General features: G+C 39.0%; 1 protein-coding gene across 9 annotated transcripts in view; it reads left to right on the forward strand.

Moving 5' to 3' along the window:
• Positions 1-19,228, forward strand: part of acaca (acetyl-CoA carboxylase alpha) — a 50,147-nt gene that overhangs the window by 15,666 nt on the left and 15,253 nt on the right. For 2 of the 9 annotated variants that reach the window (XR_005992693.1, XM_041802115.1), the window contains exons 19-43: positions 836-982; positions 1,070-1,258; positions 1,882-1,982; positions 2,236-2,324; positions 2,507-2,631; positions 3,001-3,114; positions 4,218-4,331; positions 4,424-4,513; positions 4,619-4,737; positions 6,242-6,265; positions 6,709-6,858; positions 7,305-7,448; positions 7,530-7,632; positions 8,772-8,879; positions 11,082-11,138; positions 11,415-11,459; positions 12,321-12,362; positions 14,859-15,074; positions 15,216-15,371; positions 15,460-15,684; positions 16,495-16,650; positions 17,270-17,416; positions 17,848-18,117; positions 18,747-18,844; positions 19,038-19,158. Coding sequence is in view for 8 of the 9 variants with exons in the window: in XM_041802115.1 (XP_041658049.1) it covers positions 836-982; positions 1,070-1,258; positions 1,882-1,982; positions 2,236-2,324; positions 2,507-2,631; positions 3,001-3,114; positions 4,218-4,331; positions 4,424-4,513; positions 4,619-4,737; positions 6,242-6,265; positions 6,709-6,858; positions 7,305-7,448; positions 7,530-7,632; positions 8,772-8,879; positions 11,082-11,138; positions 11,415-11,459; positions 12,321-12,362; positions 14,859-15,074; positions 15,216-15,371; positions 15,460-15,684; positions 16,495-16,650; positions 17,270-17,416; positions 17,848-18,117; positions 18,747-18,844; positions 19,038-19,158 (3,150 nt within the window). In the remaining variant the exon portion in view is untranslated. The remainder of the gene's footprint in view (positions 1-835; positions 983-1,069; positions 1,259-1,881; positions 1,983-2,235; positions 2,325-2,506; positions 2,632-3,000; positions 3,115-4,217; positions 4,332-4,423; positions 4,514-4,618; positions 4,738-6,241; positions 6,266-6,708; positions 6,859-7,304; positions 7,449-7,529; positions 7,633-8,771; positions 8,880-11,081; positions 11,139-11,414; positions 11,460-12,320; positions 12,363-14,858; positions 15,075-15,215; positions 15,372-15,459; positions 15,685-16,494; positions 16,651-17,269; positions 17,417-17,847; positions 18,118-18,746; positions 18,845-19,037; positions 19,159-19,228) is intronic. The other 7 variants (XM_041802116.1, XM_041802117.1, XM_041802119.1 and 4 more) reach the window with 7 other exon arrangements.

Raw genomic sequence — 19,228 nt, forward strand, 5'->3', positions numbered from 1 at the left:
GGGGTTTTGTTAATCTTCCTTCTCACCCAGTGGTGCCCTGAGGTGACTTACTTGCCAGAATGAGAGCTTCACTTTAGTCTCAATCTTTGGCCCAAACATGCCTAAAAGTTCTGCACATGTTGCCTTTACACAGGGGAAACTAATATTTTGTACATCCTGCCATTGCTTCTCTGCCCTTTCCATGCCATCTAGAAAGAATTGTTCTTATGCTGTCTGCCTGAATCTAAATAAATCAAGCAGTGAAATGAACCACTTTAAAATGGAAAGGGTGCTCTTGGGTTAAAACACAATCCAATATTAGGTTTTTTGGGAAACAGAATGGAATGGCTGTAACTTTAGGGATGTTGACATTTGATCACCATCCCTTCCTCCTTACCTTGTGAGCCTTTCTTTATTATTAATGGGTGTGTGCATCTTTGTTTACAACAAGTCACTCTTGGAAGTCAAGACATCAATGTGGCAGGAAAATTGAGGATGACATTAGCTTGTTTCCCTCCAGATAATTGAGTCATTATGTTTGTTGGCAGTCAGTAGACTTAATAATGAGCTGCCTTCTGGTGAATATGCCACGACACGTCATTCTTCTTTCAGATTTGTTACCTAATGAGAATACTGCTCGTTTGCCATGTCTTTCCTTGACAATAATTATTCATCTTAGCTGCAGGTGTATGGCTTTAAACATTGCTACTTGCTTATTTTTGAGTATTCCCTTCCCTTTTTACTGGACTGCATCAATGATTCAGCTTATTTATACAGTGCCTTTACTTCCATGTTAATGGTTTTAAAGGATGTTTCAGAAAATTATCTAAGTTGTTAGAATATTTCTGTCTTGTAGGCAGAGCTGCACACTGGGGCTCTTCCTTCCATCCAGGCTGTTGCTCTCAGAGGGGAGAAGCTCCACAGAGTCTTCCACAACACACTGGATCATCTAGTTCACATCATGAATGGTTACTGTCTTCCTGAGCCGTTCTTCAGTGCTAAAGTAAGACTTCAAACACCTTGGATGTGGCCCTTGCTCTTCCAGCTACTAGCATCTCTCCAAAACTAAGGCCTTGTGTGTCTTTTTCAGCTGAAAGAGTGGGTGGAGAGGTTGATGAAAACTATGCGGGACCCCTCTTTGCCGCTGCTGGAGCTTCAAGACATCATGACGAGTGTGTCGGGTCGCATCCCCCCTGCTGTGGAGAAAGCCATCAAGAAGGAGATGGCCCAGTATGCGAGCAACATCACCTCTGTGCTCTGCCAGTTTCCAAGCCAGCAGGTAACTCAGAAACATCCACACTCACCATGATAACCACACCCAGTTTATTTTTACTCTCCCTAATTATTAACAACAAAACTCTTAATTTGCTAACAGTAATGATGTTTGATGTCAGTACGATGCCTGCCCACTGAGAAAAGGGCTTTCATGATTACAAATGAAGCTCATTTTGAATACCTCCATGATACTGTGAATTTAATGCTTTGCTTTCTTTTTCCTTTCTATGAAAAGAAAACTACAATAATAGGTCTTTAATAGGTCTTTCTTACCTCATATATTCAGTCTGTAATTAGAAATGATGATGACATTTAACATTTTCCACAATGGTACACTTTATTGAATGTGCTGTTACTGGTAAAACATCTTACATAATTTTTATTTCTGTATATTCCAGCATCAGTTTATAGAAAGTGAATAATATGGTCATGTAATTGAAGATATTAAACTCCAGCATCCATGATATTCATTTGTATTCTATATTACAAATGTTATATGTAATCAGGGCTTTGACACAGAAGCAGCCCTCCTGTGGGTCATCATTGCTGGTGGGATTAAATACTTATCAGTCTCCAGCTGTTGGGATTGGATGCATGTATTTATTTATTCATCTCCATTGATTCCAGATTGCAAACATCCTGGACAGCCATGCTGCTACTCTAAACAAGAAATCCGAGAGAGAAGTCTTCTTCATGAACACACAAAGCATTGTCCAGCTGGTGCAGAAGTGAGTGTGCTACTCCATCTCTGTATGTTGGTTAAATGCAAAACTGAAAATAGTGGCCATGCATGTGAACATCCAACTCCGCAGATTGCTGTGATCACAGCTTTGATGTTTAGGAGGCTCAGTTTTTAATGCGAGTTTATTCTCTATCTCCTTTTCCAAATCATATATGTTTGTTATCTCCTTCTATTTTCCATAAAGATTAAAATGCTGCATAGCTGTTTGTGTCTGATCAAAATGTTTGTGTCTCCATCAGGTATCGCAGCGGCATCCGAGGTCACATGAAGGCAGTGGTCATGGACTTGCTGAGACAGTACCTGAAAGTAGAAATCCAGTTTCAGAACGGTAAGGACCATTTTCTCTTTAAATTAGTGTACCTGTTCTGTCCTTAAATTTGTCATTAAAAATGCACTTACTCATTCTTCCCACTTAGTGGCGCTCCTTCCCAATATGCATCTTAGCATCTGTAACTGTGGTTTTCCCAGTGCAGTACTTAGAAAGGCTCTTCTATGTTGGGTTGTTTACAGGACACTATGACAAGTGTGTGTTTGCACTGCGTGAGGAAAACAAAGGTGATATGGCCAATGTGCTCAACTACATCTTCTCCCATGCACAAGTCACCAAGAAGAACCTGCTGGTTACTATGCTGATTGTAAGTCTCTATCCTTACTGGTTCAAACTGTATAAAAGTCTTGATTTAATCACAAGAAAAGATTTCAGGATTTATCTGTTGGCACAAAGTGTTTAGTCTAAAATCACTTTCATTTAACATTCCAGCACAAGGGTAGATTATATTTAGTCATGGGTTGATTTACTTAATTTAGAGAGGGAAGTTATGCCATTCTTAGCCAGCTAGAAATGCAATTAAGGTATTAGAAATCAATGTGCAATGTTAAGTATACATATATATATATATATAATGCCCACATGCAGTTGAAAGTATTTTTTTTTGTGGTTATTCTCTATAAGATGTCAAGCTTGGGATGTTATATGTTGTGTAATGTCTATCTCCTATGCGTAGGACCAGCTGTGCGGCCGTGATCCAACACTGACAGATGAGCTGATGGCCATTCTGACTGAACTCACACAGCTCAGCAAGACAACTAATGCCAAAGTGGCTCTGCGGGCTCGACAGGTCAGAGCAAGACTCAGCTAAACTTTGAATACACTTAGTTGAATATCAATTAAAACCCGAATACTTTAAACACTGCAGATAGTTCATTTTTGAACGTTCTTCATACATCCACCCCTGCCATTTACCCATCTGCACATTTTGTATGAGCTCATTGTTTATAAGACAAATGACCAAAATACTACAATGTAATATGGTAAAATATGAATGTGGAAGAGAGATTAGATAAAAAAGTTTTTAAAGTTGAGCCGTGTTAAACTGATGACTGTTGACCTGAGCGAAGAAAGGGTCTGCTGCTGCAGTATTTAAGACTGGACCGGCTAGCCAGGGCTTAGTATATAAGGAAGAGGAGGAGGAGAGTCTTGATGATTTTGATTTGACTGACTATTTTGAAAAATGATAAGAAACTTAAGGGCAACAGCAATAATTCACAGTGAAAAACAAGGGCTTAAATCTTTCTGATTTTTTTTTGTTTTGTGTCTCGTTCTGCTACAAAGGCTAAAAATGAAGATTATTGTCAGTTTTCAAAATCCATGCAGTTTTTCTCTTATTTTTGGATGTTATTTTCAAATGAGATTTTAGATGGTGTTTTTTCAGCAACTTTGGATCTAAATGGGCTATGTTAGGAAGGTTTCTAATGTTCTTTTCCAAGCACATATTTCCTTGACAAAGACTGAAAATGGTCAGAATGGATTTCATTCAGCACATAAAAAGATTAGATAGAATGTTTAAGATTTCATGGTTTGATTCTCATTATTTCACATCCACATCTTATTTGCTGATCTCAGTTTCATGGGTTCACCAAGGACTTAAAGTTAAAAATACGTTCAGGATAACTCAAATTTGGAAAACTGAGAATATGATATTGTCAATACTCAGCCCAGTTGCCACCTGAGTGCAAAACATTATTAAATGTAGGAAGGGTATTTTACAGGTTTTTTTTTTTTAATCTTCCGTAGCTTATGTGAGAATTTCACCACCAGATGTCACCATTAACTCTCAAATTTTGAGAGAAAGAGATGAACATCACAGAAAAGCATACTGTAACTAACAGTGGATTATAAATGTTAGTTAATAATGAAATGTCTGTCTTCCTCGTTCCGCAGGTGTTGATAGCTTCCCACCTTCCTTCTTATGAGCTACGACACAACCAAGTGGAGTCCATCTTCCTCTCTGCCATTGATATGTATGGACACCAGTTCTGCATAGAGAACCTGCAGGTAGGCAATAAAAATGATAAGCTATGGCTTTATTTATTGTTCTGAGATTTAAAAAAAACTATTGAAGATAACTAATTATCCCTTTTTTCTAGAAACTGATCCTTTCAGAAACATCCATCTTCGATGTGCTGCCTAACTTCTTCTACCACAGCAACCAGGTGGTGAGGATGGCTGCTCTTGAGGTAAGAGGAATAATGAGAGCTTGGTTTGACTTATTGTCACTGAATGTTTAAATTCAGCAGATTTCCATATCGAACTTTTATTTTCTGTGCCTTCTACAACCAAAGGTGTATGTGCGTAGAGCATACATTGCATATGAGCTCAACAGCGTTCAGCATCGACAGCTGAAAGACAACACATGTGTGGTGGAGTTCCAGTTCATGCTTCCCACCTCACACCCCAACAGGTATTTAAGTTACCAGTTAAAGCTGCTGTCCCCAAATGCTGTGCATCACCGTTTATGCTGCTCCCTCCTCCTTGAAAGGCACTATGGACAGTATACTTTAAATACTTTAGAATAGTAATTAATATCGAAATTTTCATTAGTTGCAGTAATACTGATCTGTCAACCTGCAAGATTTGTCTCAATTTTATGTTTACTTATCTTATATTTCTGCAGAAAGGGCTGCCTCTGTCTTTTATTGTTCTTACCAATTTTAATGACATTATCACCAGTTTTGGTGGCTTTATTTTTGTGTTTTTACTTGATGATATAAAGGTCTAGATTTTTGTGGCGAAGTGCAGCTTTACAAACTCAAAACTCCAAAGCCTCCACCAAGGAGGTTATGTGATTGACAGGGTTTGTTAGTTTGTTAGCAACATAACTCAAAAAGTTATGGATGGATTTTGATGAAATTTTCAGGAAATGTCACAAATGGCATATGACATGACATGACATGATCTGAATCACCGTCTGGATCCAGGAATTTTTTTAAAGGATTCTTTACTGTTGGGAGATAGGGCTAATGGCAGAGGTCTGCCCTCTCAGAGTGCTTTTCTAGTTTTAAATTATTTTTATTACTTTTTTTTTAATCCCCACAAGCCACAACAAAGATAGCAACTCTTCTTCTTCCCTATCGCAACTTAGTTTAGTTTTAGAAGTTAGTTTATCCATGGTGCCATGGTTTCTCTCCCACAACCCCAGCTTTGTGTTATTTTGTTCTCAGTTGTTCTCTGTGTAAATGCTTCTCATGTGCAAACGAAGATATTTTTTGCAAAGACTGAAAATACTTCTGTAGGTTTGTCAAAAGTGTGTGAGTGCCACGAGCAACAAAAAGCTCCCAGCCTCATCTGTCTCAAGTCAGTCGCCCGTCCTTGTAAAGTCCTCAGGGCGTGCCAGGCCGTATCAAACTCTAGAGACTCTGAGAGACAAACTTGGGATTTGACTTGTACATGCACAGCATTTCAAAGAAAGCTTGTAAAAGTCAAAGTGATGTGATTTGGGTTGTGCATCCTATCTGTGTGATTGTGTTCGATTTGTCCTTGTGTGAACGTGTATGTCAGTGTATTCTTTGTTTTTTTTTTTTGTTTTGGTTCAGCTTGTTTATGCAGTTTTGTTGCATGCTCGGGATTTTTATGTTCTGCATTAACCACGCCATGTATAAACTAAAGACAGCATGAAAGTGTGAACTGATCCACCTGTCCTTGTTCAGAGTTTAACTCAGGACAAAGAGGCCTTTGGATTTCATGATGCATGTTGTAAAGGGAGCAGACAGGAAGTGAAATGTGTGTTACATATCTAGCCACATAATCTACTTTATCTTCCATTTTCACTGTAATTGCATTAATTTAGTCATAGGGACATAGACTGAATACCGTTAAAGAAAGAACACACATTGCTAAACTTGACTGTCTCCCTCTCCTGATGCCTGCCACTAACCACATTAGTAATCAATGTTGTTTGATTGCAGAGGGAACATCCCCACTCTAAACAGGTATTGTAAACATTCTTTTCATTGCATAGACTAATAGTCAACTTACAATATTGTCATAAATGTTTTAGTGACTAATCTGGTAGTTAAGTCAAGATAAAGATTATTATGTGCTCTAAATTGTGCCAAAATGTAACTGATATAGCACCTGAGTTTTAGTCTGGTGCAGTAATACAATGTTTCTTTAGTTACTGACAACAGCATGGCCTTTGGCATTCAGCCTCTGTGTCCAACATTTTGAAGTCTGTGTGCGTGTTTGTGTCTCTGTGAAAGAGTGTCATGTTTCTAATTTGTGCGAGTGTGTGTGCTGCGTATTTTCTGGAGATTTGGTGTAACCCGGGTTGTAAAGCGGTGTGAGATTATTCAGATTAAATGCCGGGGAGCTGGGGAAATGTTGTACACCAGTGCAAATCTCCTGAACTGAAACCTTGTGACTGTCCTGTCAGGAAAATGTCCGCTCCAGTCCTGGATATTGCAAAAGCTGCAGATGCTAAATATCAGGAATCTAAAGCTCAGGACCTAAACAAACAAGATAGTAAACCTAAGGATGATAATGCCGAGAAGAAAAATGCATCAGATTCGGATTCTGTGGACAGGTTTGACTCACAAAAACCCCTCTCTCATCGGGTGTAAATTTTGGGAGCGTTTCTTACAGCCGGACTAACACTACAAAAAAAAGCTCGTCTGTTTTGAAAGGGTCTTTCTGGTGGTTGTATTTGTCCTCGTTCCTTTGATAAGGATATTTTCATTGGTTTAATTTGTCTAACAAATGGTCTGTCATGAATCCTTTACATACTGTGTAGCTGCTCTCACTGTGTTCACATATAGTTGTTTTTTTTGTCACTCCTTTGCTCTCTATAACCAGAAACTCACTCAGTTTTTACACCAAAAAGTCTCAATACCACAGCATTTCGAACTGTTGACACAAAAGATAGAATAAAACTGTTGTGAGTTTCTTAAAGATAACTGGGGGACCTCTTCACACGGTCTGTCTAATTTAAAGGATTTACATTTTTATAACTGCTCTCTGTTGATACCCTAGGATGTCATTCTCATCCAACTTAAACCACTACGGCATGGTGCACGTAGCAAGTGTCAGCGACGTTCTGCTGGACACGTCTTTCACACCACCTTGCCAGCGTATGGGAGCAATGGTCGCTTTCCGCTCCTTCCAGGAGTTTACCAGGTCAGTCTTAAAGAAGATGAATGTATTCATTTGGTAGCTGAAGATTAAAACTCTTACATTTATGATTTTTGACCCCTACAGGAACATAAACGATGTGCTGAGCTGCTTCTCTGACTCTCCTCCACCGAGTCCGACATTCCCAGAGGGAGGAAATCCTGTCCTGTATGGGGAAGAGGAAAACAAGGTACAGATTTCTAGCAGTTACAGGCTGCTAATACGCCTATAGGTTAATTGCTAATGACACCTCACAGAGAACATCCTTTGGGAGGGAAGAAGTGACTTCTACATAGAGAAACTCTACCAAAAGGCTATTTTTAGAGCTGTTTATGGCTACGCCAAGTGTTGAGAGTGGGACATTTTAAATATTCTTAATTCTTAAGCTACTTTTGTGTCCTTAAAGTAGTGAAATATTCGGGCAAAAAGAAAAAAGTTTTAAAAAACTCAGAGAAATGGCTTCTGTCTAAAGCCTGGATAAGTCACTTGTGTATGCTTTGTTTTCACAAAGGGGTCTAGCTTGGTTCAGTCTAGTTTTGTCATGGTTTAGCTAATTAAACTCTGGTCTTACCTGCGTTTCCTCAGCTGTCAGCAAGATCTGTCTAATCAACCTCCACCTTGCTTGATTTGACAGGAAATCCATCTCTTTTCAGAGATCCAGATCATTTGGCTCACTTCAGTAGAGCTGGTTGTTTGGCTCCTAAACATCTCTTCGTTTGGTACTGTTAGGCTTTTTAAATGTGAATCAATAAAGACAGTGGATGGAGGAAAGGATACTGGCACTCAAACAGGAGTTGGCAACCACAGCACATAAAAGAGCTGTTTCGTAGCATAGACTTGTTCATGAATGTCTCATGATTACTCAGTCGCTCACTCCATAAAGGTTTATCTGGTTGCTAGTACATCAGCGCTTCAATTTCAAGCATGTTTGTGATAAAATGAGGATTTTTTGTATGTTAAAGGGGCTCAGCTAGCCTCTTAGCTGAGTAGTAAACTCTTCAAGACTCCAGTTTCCCTTCATCTGTCCAGACAATGCTAGGTCTGAAGGACTGTTTGTGTTATTGATCGCCCTCCACGCCAGGTAAAACATTAAACTGTGGTAAAAATCACTGTTTTGTGTGTATGAATCATATTCAATATATAGAGAAATTTTTTTGATGATAATTGCAGTGTAAAGGTCCATTTAGAGCAAATTTTCCTCGGTTCTTATTCATTCCTTATGGCTGTCCCCAACTACCCCCAATGCACACTCTTGATCACATGATTGCAAGCAACCTGTATGTATGACTTTAACCAGATTTACAATAAGATGAAAATTTTGCTTTCCAGAGCGTCCAGGACGAGCCTATCCACATCCTGAATGTGGCTATAAAGACCGACAGTGACATCGATGATGATGGCCTGGCTGCCAGCTTCAGAGAGTTCACTCAGTCAAAGGTAGGAGGCATCTACATCAGGATTTATCTTGATTGCAGCTTAATGAGTTAGTGATTGGTGAATTACTTTCCAGAGAAAAACTGAAATATGACTTGCATCATTTGCAACATTAAAATAAAAAAAAGATACAAGGATGATTTAATTTAACACACTTTCAAGGCCCTTGAGCATACATTTATTTGATTATGTCCTGTATTAAATATCAAGATTGACTCATGTGTAGAGTGGTTGATTAGCAACTTGTCAGTAACATGACTGGGTATAAAAGGAGCATTTTAGAGAGGCAGGGTCTCTCAGAGGTAAAGATAGACAGAGGTCCCCCAATCTGAGAAAAACTGCGACTAAGTAGAACAATTTCAGAAAAGTGTTCCTCAATGTAATATTGAAAAGACTGATTATCATGATAATCAACATCTACTGTACATAATATTGTCAAAAGACTGGAGAAATCTCTGTGCGCAAGGGACAAGAGTGAGGGTTACTTCTTTTTTTTTACCTTTATTTAACCAGATGAAAAACCCATTGAGACCGAAATCTTTTTCACAAGGGAATATTGGATGCTTGTGGTTTTCAGGCCCTCAGGTGGCACTACATTAAAAACAGGAATAATTCTGTACTGGAGGTCACTGCATGGGCTCAGGAAAACTTCCAGAAATCACTGTCTGCCAACACAGTATACCAGGCCATCTACAAATGCAAGTTAAAGCTGTTTCATGCAAAGGAGAAGCCATATGTGAAAACGATCCAGGAATGCTGCTGTCTTCTCTGGGCCAAAGCTTATTTAAAATAGACTGAAGCCAAATGGAAAACTGTTCTGTGGTCAGATGAATCAACATTTGAAATTCTTTTTGGAAACCACAGGTGCCATTTCCTGCACACTAAAGAGGGCAAAGGCGACGTGGTTTATCGGCCTTAAACATTTTCATAGTATACTGAGTCCCTGGGTGGTTTCATATTTAGAACCTGGGTCCTGATCCATCTACACTTGACCCCATAGTCCAAATCATTTGATCAGTGTGAACTTTGAGAAATTTGACTTAGGCTACATGTTTATATGCATTGTAAAAATCCAGTTTTAGTATGTCTGTCTGGAACTAATTGGTGTTCTTAAGAGGACCTGTGTCCCAGTGTGATTACTATGCACTGTGCTCAAGTCCACTATAATGGTGGTCTCGGGCATGATTCATATGTACTCAAGCAAAGTCTGCCGGAGATATGAACACAACCATGCTTGAGTACAGTTGACTCGTCATCAGGCAGTAGAGTTATAAAGGCAATTCAGATATCTCTTGAAAAATCCTTGTATTTGTGCCTTTTCAGGTCTTGTACACACGTAGCTGGGTATCTGGGAAACTGCATATATTTTTATACGTTTATTCCTGTCATCCACACAAAACTGCAGTTTTATGTCACTAAAAACTATCTTTTCTGAAAACTCCGGCCAAAGTGGAGATTTTGGAAAACTCCGGTTTCGTGGCTAAACGTGTACGCCGGGAAACAGAGTTTTTGGTTCTCAGCTTGCGCCCATAGACTGCGCCGTGTTTGAATCTCTGGCGGAAGAGACAGAATGACAGAAGTTCATTCTGATTGGCTGGCAGGGGTTTCACATCTGAAAAACACTGCCATCTATGGGTTTGGCATGCTTAGAGCAGCATTGAACGGCAGATTTGCAGGTTACGTGTGGACTAAAGTATTTTTTGAAACGAACGAAGGGGGATATTCGTTTAAGAAAATACTCAGCTACCTGTGTACAAGACCTCATTCTCTGAGCTGCACAGTAGATGTTAGCATAGAAAGATAAACATCAATAGTCGCAGGTTGGATTGTAATGTCTGTAGAGAGCATAAACAAATGTAGACATGAGTGGCTGCAATGGCTGCCTCTTCTTCTGTCTTCCTCTTGGCAGATGTTCAAACCAACTACATGCATATTGCGTGTGCTCCTCTCGCACAGTTTGAAACAACAATGCCTAATGAGAAAATGCTCATTGTCTCTGCAATGGTTGACCTTCAGTCTTTGAACAGATTCTTCTTTAAAGGGGGAAAATATGGCTTTAAAATTGTGGACAGACACTTGATCCATGTGGTGTTAGACTACCATTGGGCACTCAGAATTGCAGAAGTTGAAAAAATTATGCTGACAAATGGCTGTAATGTAATGACTCATAATAATACTGCCATCCTTACATTTTTTTTCCCTTAGAAATCTCTGCTATTTGACCACGGCATTCGTCGGCTGACTTTCCTGGTTGCTCAGAAGGTGAGGTCCCTAAAAAATAATGACACAGTCACACACCTCTCCACAATCAGCTCTCCTGCATGTCACCAGCTCAACAGTTCTGAGTTGCATGTAACAAAAGTTTTTACATTAATTGTCCTTCATCTTTCCTCAAGTAATTACTAACCCTTTTAAAGTCAGATAATAATGGTTGACATTAGTATGGTTGTAATAATTTGTGTATAATCTAGCTTACATTCCTGTTTGTCTTTGTATCTCTTTCTGCATGCATTGCTTTTGCTGCATTTATGATGACAGGATTTCAGGAAGCAACTCAACTGTGAGGTGGACCAAAGGTTTCATGTAAGTATAGGAAGACAAAGGAACTGAGAACAGGTGGAACTTTAATTTGATTTATTGCAATAATAGAAGTTAATTTAGTTAAAAGCATTCCTACCAAAAGGTGAACATTAGATTCCCTGAGAGTCAGTTGCAACATGTGTGTTTAAAACACCATAGGACAGACCACCATCAAATAAACACCTACTAGTAACTGAGAGGGTGATGATGTTGGGTGTAAATAACAAATCAAGATCCACATAATCAAAACAATAAGCTTTGATTTGTCTTTTGACAGCACAACAGCCACTGATGAACGCTCATCATGCTAATCGGTGTCACCACCATTATGTGGCTCTTGTTACATGGTTTCATCCCCCTAGTTGGCTGTGTGGTTTACTCTGTTGGAGATATTGTGACTGAGCTCATGAGAGCATCTTCAATCAGTCTGACATTGTTTTGGCAAGTGGGACACTTCAACTGATAATCTTGAGCAGAATTACCTCCCATTATTGAGTGGATCAAACGTGGGGAGAGAAGAGGATGTTTTATTCATTAGTGTAGTGAGTGGTGCTTTCTATACATCCTGCTGTCATTATAATGTGAGCTCGCTGTCTGAGTAAATACGGTGTGATTCCCTGACATTCCCTGAATTGCTGCTGTAAATGATAATCAACCCACTGCCTGTAGATTCTGATTACTGCTGTATAGTACCACATACTAAGTAGTGTAGCTATTTTGTCAAATCATAGACTAGCTTGATGTGATCTACTGAGATTACACTAATAGTAGGTACTGGTAGATACTGTATTATTATAGCCATGGTCATTTTCATGACAATGTTCTTGATTTATATCTGTTTTTTCTTGTTTTTTTCCAACACAGAGAGAATTCCCCAAATTTTTCACATTCCGTGCCAGAGACAAGGTGCGTACTTAAAGATTTTCATCGGTATTGTATTGATTTAAACTCTTGCATAAGGATGTTTGTCTTGATACCAGGGGCCTTATTTATAAAACAGTGTGCAAAATATGTAAATAGCACATACACAAAAACCCAAAATTGGCACGCACTAAAAAATACTTCAGATTTATAAACATTGCACAAACACATCATCACACAATCTTCTCTTTATAAATCCAAATCCACCTGGAAATATGTGCACTTAGATCTGCCTCCTGTCCCGCCCTTTACACACCTACATTCAGCCTTAAACAGTCAACACAACTGTCCTTATGGATGAAAATGCCCATCAATGGGCCGGCAGATCAGAGGCTTTTGGTGGTGAATCACAACAGCAACTGGAAGTAAGTCAAAGAGAATACACTTTTTGACTGACGCGATGTTGCTGCTTCATTCAAGCGCTCTGTACCATGCCAAAACAAGTTAAACTTTCACCGTTGTGCAAGAGGTTTCACTGCAGCTTTGATTTGTTTATGGGGTCCTCGCTGATTTATTCAGATAATGTCAGAACTTTATCCCACTATAGAATATTATTAAAGAGAATTTAGATGGATCACTACAGAATATTTTTAAAGAAAAGTTTAATCAGTGTAAAAGGCTGTTATTCATTTTTTGTCTTTCTCTGCTGAGCTCAGCTTGAACCATAACTGATTATTAGAATATGATTATGATTGTGTGAGAGCTGTCTAGACTTTATTTACTCACTAAGCTCAATAATACGATTTTATAAATGTAGGTATGAAGATGTGCTCAGTGATGAGAGGGAAAAGATAGAGCAGACATGCTGTCCCTCTGTTTATTCTGCGGGTCCTAAAACGCAGTGAAATTTATACAAACTAAAAATGACACTGATAACAGGGAAAATATTAACCTAAGAGCTGGCGCTGTGGTCTGCAGTGTTTCACTCTTCTTGATGATTAGATTTCTACATCAAACAATTAGTTAAGGTTTACCTACCCACCAGTATTAACACATTTTTATATAATAAAGTAAAATATGTATCACTAGTCAATTGTAAAATGGATTCTTCTGCTTATAATGATGTGGGTTGTGGAATAAAGTTTTGAATTTAGTAAAATTAATTGTTTTATATGCATCTGGCTTAAATTTACCATCTAACTGTGTGCCACCAATTTCCCTCTGCCTCCAAAACTACTCATGGGTTACAGTTGGTGTACATGTAAGCATATCTTACTGTTAGGTCTGATTTTTATAGATTACATACTTTTCATGGAAAGTGGCGCCAACTTATGGCCCTGTTTTGTTCAATCCAACTTTTATAAATGAGACCCCAGAACTTTAAATTTGTACTATACTTGCAAAATACTTTTTTTTAAATACTGATTTTGATATAATAGAAACAAAAAATAGAAGTCCTAGGTACTGCATATTTCATAAAATGTTAACCCAGTAGTAATCGGTCTATCATTTTCTTAAAAATACATCTGCATCTGCATTTAGATCTGCAATGTAAAGGCTGCTATGGTTTCTTAATCCCCACAGCAGTGCCGTCTGTCTGTCAAGTCCACTTTGGACTGAACTTAAGACCATAGTTTCTTTGCTCATTTTAGCTGTGTAAACCTTATAAAAGCAGTTAATTTTAATAATTTTGCTCGGATGAAAAAGGCCAAGCCTTACCAGGTCTCCTTTTGGGGAAATGTAAGCAACCTTGAAATTCCTATTTTGGTGTTGAGTTCGATACTGTCTGATGCAGTGAGAGGAACTTAACCACTGAATGGTTTTATCCACAGCGTCAAGTAGATTTTTGGCACCAGTTTAAATGTTTTATTAATGATGAGTTGTTAGCTGCATTTTAATGTACATATTTTTCATAAAGATGAATAAATCACCATTACAATTCTTGTTGCTTGGAGCTAGTTAGTGCAGACTTCTAGTCAGTGCAGCAAGTTCTGCCTGTTCTTTGCTGTAGACAGGGAGTGTTATATCTGCACACACCAAAGCCTGCTGATACGGGATTGGTCAAAAGGCTCAAACTACAAATGCAAACTTTCAAATAAAGCCGTTTTATTTCCTTTGTTATGAGAGAAGTTTGACAGAGCCTGGGGGTCAGTTGTTTAATGCAACCATAATGTGGTTCTGAATGGCCTCTTAGACAATCAGTGACAGCTCATCCTCACTGTTACTCTGATAGTTTTACAACAATAACACCACTTAAAGTCATTAAAGTAATGAACTCTTCAATTACAGCTCCCATTAGAGAGGAAGGACGCCTATTAGAAGCTTCTTGAGATTGGCCATGATTTAATTTACTTCATAAACTGTGTGGCTCTCAGGCATTTTTTTTACTCTTAAATAAACTGGATGGCCCTGAAATTGCTAGTTCAAAATACTTATTTTAATGGAGTGAGAAAGGACACTTAACTCCCAAAGACAAAAAAGTTTCCATTCAAATGTAGTGTGCATTGTTGTCTGACTGTGTCTTTGCCTGTTTTTTAACAGTTTGAAGAGGATAGGATCTATCGTCACTTGGAGCCGGCACTAGCTTTCCAGTTGGAGCTCAACCGCATGCGCAACTTTGCCTTGACTGCTATTCCATGTGCCAACCATAAGATGCACCTTTACCTGGGTGCAGCCCGTGTGGAGGTGGGCACAGAGGTTACTGACTACCGGTTCTTTGTACGAGCCATTATCCGCCACTCTGATCTGGTCACAAAGGTGAGAGAGCAGGAAGAAAATGAACCGTCAGACTCTTTTTTTATCAATGCTTCAGCACGATTTTGGATGTGCATTATTTGCATTTTACTAAGTTGTTATTAATGTCCCTTTTAATCTTTATTCTTTCTGTTGCCTCATCAGGAAGCCTCTTTTGAATACCTTCACAATGAGGCTGAGCGTCTGCTGCTGGAAGCCATGGATGAGCTTGAGGTGGCTTTCAACAACACCACTGTGCGAACTGACTGCAACCACATCTTCCTCAATTTTGTCCCCACAGTCATCATGGATCCATCAAAGGTAGGGGAAGCTCACAAATCACAGAGAAGAATTACACTTTTTTTTTTTTGTCTTTGTGCTTCTTACTTTATTCTTTCTTTCTCTTCAGATTGAGGAGTCTGTGCGCTCCATGGTCATGCGTTACGGCAGCCGCCTTTGGAAGCTGCGTGTCCTGCAGGCTGAACTGAAAATTAACATCCGTCTGACACCAACGGGGAAGCAAATCCCCATCCGCCTCTTCCTCACTAACGAATCAGGCTATTACCTGGACATCAGCCTGTACAAGGAGGTCACTGACTCCCGTACGGGACAGGTGGGGCCCAAAGACCGACAGGTGGGGCACTCATACATCATCCATTTCATCCATTTGGTGTCCACTCACTGGTGAAAGGGCTGTAACTCCATCCTGGAAACCTAAACTCCCACACTAAAATTTACCGGCTGATCTTGTAGAGCACAAAATTTACACAGCTTATAAAAATTGATCTTTTAGATGAGTAGTGGGAGTAGGGATCCAGTATGGTGTCATGTGCTTAGCCATGTGGACATTTTAGTAATATCCTCTCCTTGCAGCAGATGAGGTAGGTTGTACTTCATCAGGTCACCCATTCATCTATCCTTCATTTCATCCATCTGCTTGCAAGTGTAATGTCATCTTTCAATCTGCATTTAGAAAAAAGAACATAACTATTTTCACAAGCTATTTTCTGCTTTTTTACTGCTTTTCTTTAGTTGCTGTTGTTGCTTTGCTTATGCCATAGTAGTGAGAGTGACTTCTGCTGAATTTGGGTTAAAAATAAAACTTGCTGCATTTTCTTAAATTATTCATAAAACAAAGCTTGAGTTAGGAAGAAATGTGGTTAGATCCTGTGAGTTTTAGTGTAAAGTGCTATGTCTAATTCAACAAAATACCTGCAATTGGTAATGTCTGCATACAGCATGCCTGCACTTACAGCTTAGCACATGTCTGAGGAGAACGTTTGTCTGATAACCTTAAGCGTGCCTGATGCTTTAGCTGTGTATCATTGCCATCATCGTCATCGTCATCTTCATTTCACAGTCATTTTCACCACTGCCATTATGGGGGTCAGTTTATGTTCCTGTGAATCTGTAGAGTGACTCTCTGTGTCTGTTTTTTTTTCAGATTATGTTCCAAGCGTATGGAGACAAACAGGGCCCGCTACACGGCATGCTCATCAACACGCCATACGTCACCAAAGATCTGCTGCAGTCCAAGCGCTTCCAGGCTCAGTCTCTGGGCACCACATATGTCTATGACTTTCCAGAAATGTTCAGACAGGTAAAATTGAAAAAATATTAATACCACAAGGTGTCTGCAGGGTTTTATAAAGTATTAAGAGTTCAAAAATTTATTTATAAAAATTATAGCTTTTAAAAAGTATTGCATGCAAGACTACAAGGTCTTAAATTTGCAGCATTAACTGTCATACAGAGCAACATACATGATGTTTTAACTGGACAGTTCAAAAACCTGTTTATCTTCTATATTAGCTTAGTAAGCTTATATGTGGGGATAATTCCCATCCCATGCAGACTTATAGAAATAAATATTAAGACTGCTAGAACTCAGCTATAGTGAGCTTTAGCTTATCAGCTGTAACAATACAGTGACACATCAGTACTTAAACAACCAAATTAAAGGATGTTATATAAAATGGGCAGTTCTAACTGCAGCACAGAACCTCTTTGAATAGATATTTCAAGACTGTGGTATGGCTTAAAGAAAAATTTAGACTCTCCATTGTCAGCTACCTTACAGTATCAAATCAAGTTCTTTATTTTTCTCATTGTCTAATCTCAAAATGCTCCAAGAAAGCTTAATTTACATATGTAAAGTTATCATAAGTTATTTGATCGAATAGCATTAATATAACTGTTTAATGTCTTTTTTACCCCAGGCTTTGAAGAAACTGTGGCACTCCAGCCAGGCCTTTGCCAACTTACCAAAATGCCCTCTTCCCTCTGAACTGCTCACCTTCACAGAGCTAGTTCTTGACGCGCAGGGGCAGCTGGTGCAGATGAACCGTCTGCCAGGGGGCAATGAGGTCAGTTTATCTAATTTCATACTATAAATATTGACATTATAGCATATCTGATAGAAAACATTTTTCACATTGGCATAAACACTTTCCTTTATTCTCCAGTCAAAGTGCAGTTCCCCCTATATGCTGTAGGTGTCTCTGTGCTTCTTTGGCTGTGCTCTTAAAGGCTTCTTTAGTACTTTAGTGTTGTATTGCAATCATTAATGCATTAAATTATGTTAAAAATGAAATCTTTGTCTGGTAGTCCTATTCAGCCATAAAACTGTAGGCTGATTAAGGCATGGTGATATTAGATATTGATCTCATTTCCATGTCAATCATTTGATAAATTTTACTGAATAGGATGAAACAATCCACAAACAGTTAACAGAGCATATTTTTACAGTATTTCTACATATTCATCATGTTAAATTGACTCTTCTCTATTTATCCAGATCGGCATGGTGGCATGGCGGATGACCCTGCGTACCCCAGAATATCCATGTGGGCGTGAGATCATTGTCATCAGCAATGACATCACACACAAGATAGGCTCATTTGGACCTCAGGAGGACGTCTTGTTCCTGCGAGCATCAGAGATGGCACGAGAGAGCGGCATCCCTCGAATCTACATCGCAGCCAACAGTGGCGCCCGCATCGGGCTGGCAGAGGAAATCAGACACATGTTCCATGTGGCCTGGCAGGATCCTGCTGACCCCTACAAGGTCAGCTAGCAAAGGCTCAGTCACACAGTGTTCATGTTTATTACCTCAACATTAGGTGCTCTTTTGAAAAAAAAAAAAAAAAAGTCTAATACAACAATAATAATTAAAATCTGATCATGTTTCCAAAAAAGCACGGACATTGTCAAAGTGCTGACTTTAAAAGTAGGGACATTGTCAAAGTGCTGACTTTCAAAACATTTTACCTCTATTTTCAACTCTAAATAGCTCAAAGATGACATTCACAGAAATGTGCAAGTTACCCTTGCATGCCTTTTGCACTAATACACCCCCATCCCATCAAAAAAAAAATTCTGTGGATACCTTATAGATTTTTTAAAATGTTTATACTGTTTATTTAACTCAGTTTCATTGATCCTCTTCTTTCTCAATGTACTTTGTTTGTTAAAAAGTGCAAAAAACAAAGTAAGTACAAGACAACAAAGTAAACATATTCTCGTAGTGCAGGAAAAATAGTTGCAAAACAGTACTATTTGACGACCTTTGAAAAGATGAAAATTGAAATCAGAAGGATATTAATGTCTACAGATATGCATCAATGAATGTGACTCACCTCCTTGTTTCTGGAATATTCCCTATAACAGAGTATTCCTGTCTTTATTCCCCTTCAGGGTTTTAAGTATCTCTACCTCACACCTCAAGATTACAAGAAAGTTTCAGCTCTGAATTCAGTGCACTGTGAACATGTGGAGGACGAGGGAGAATCCAGGTACATCTGTTTTATGACCTCCGACACTTAACTTTGTGCTTAATGAACTGAATCTGCAGGATGCTGTGGTATTACACTGGTATGCATTACTCAACCCCTTAAATCCCTGAGATTATGTTAGAGATGAAAATGAAATGAAAGGCTATCGGAGGGCCACATCTTGCATTGAGTGAATTTATGTGCTGTCATGCAGGTACAAGATCACCGACATCATTGGAAAAGATGAGGGGCTGGGTGTGGAGAATCTGAAAGGGTCGGGGATGATTGCTGGAGAGTCCTCTCTGGCTTATGAGGAGATCATCACCATGAACCTGGTGAGGCTAAAGTGCCCTCTTTTTGTATCGTGCTACCTAACAACATATTGGTACCTTTGACATAATTGTG

Source organism: Cheilinus undulatus, linkage group 12 (assembly GCF_018320785.1).
Source record: "Cheilinus undulatus linkage group 12, ASM1832078v1, whole genome shotgun sequence".
Taxonomy (NCBI): Eukaryota; Metazoa; Chordata; class Actinopteri; order Labriformes; family Labridae; genus Cheilinus; species Cheilinus undulatus.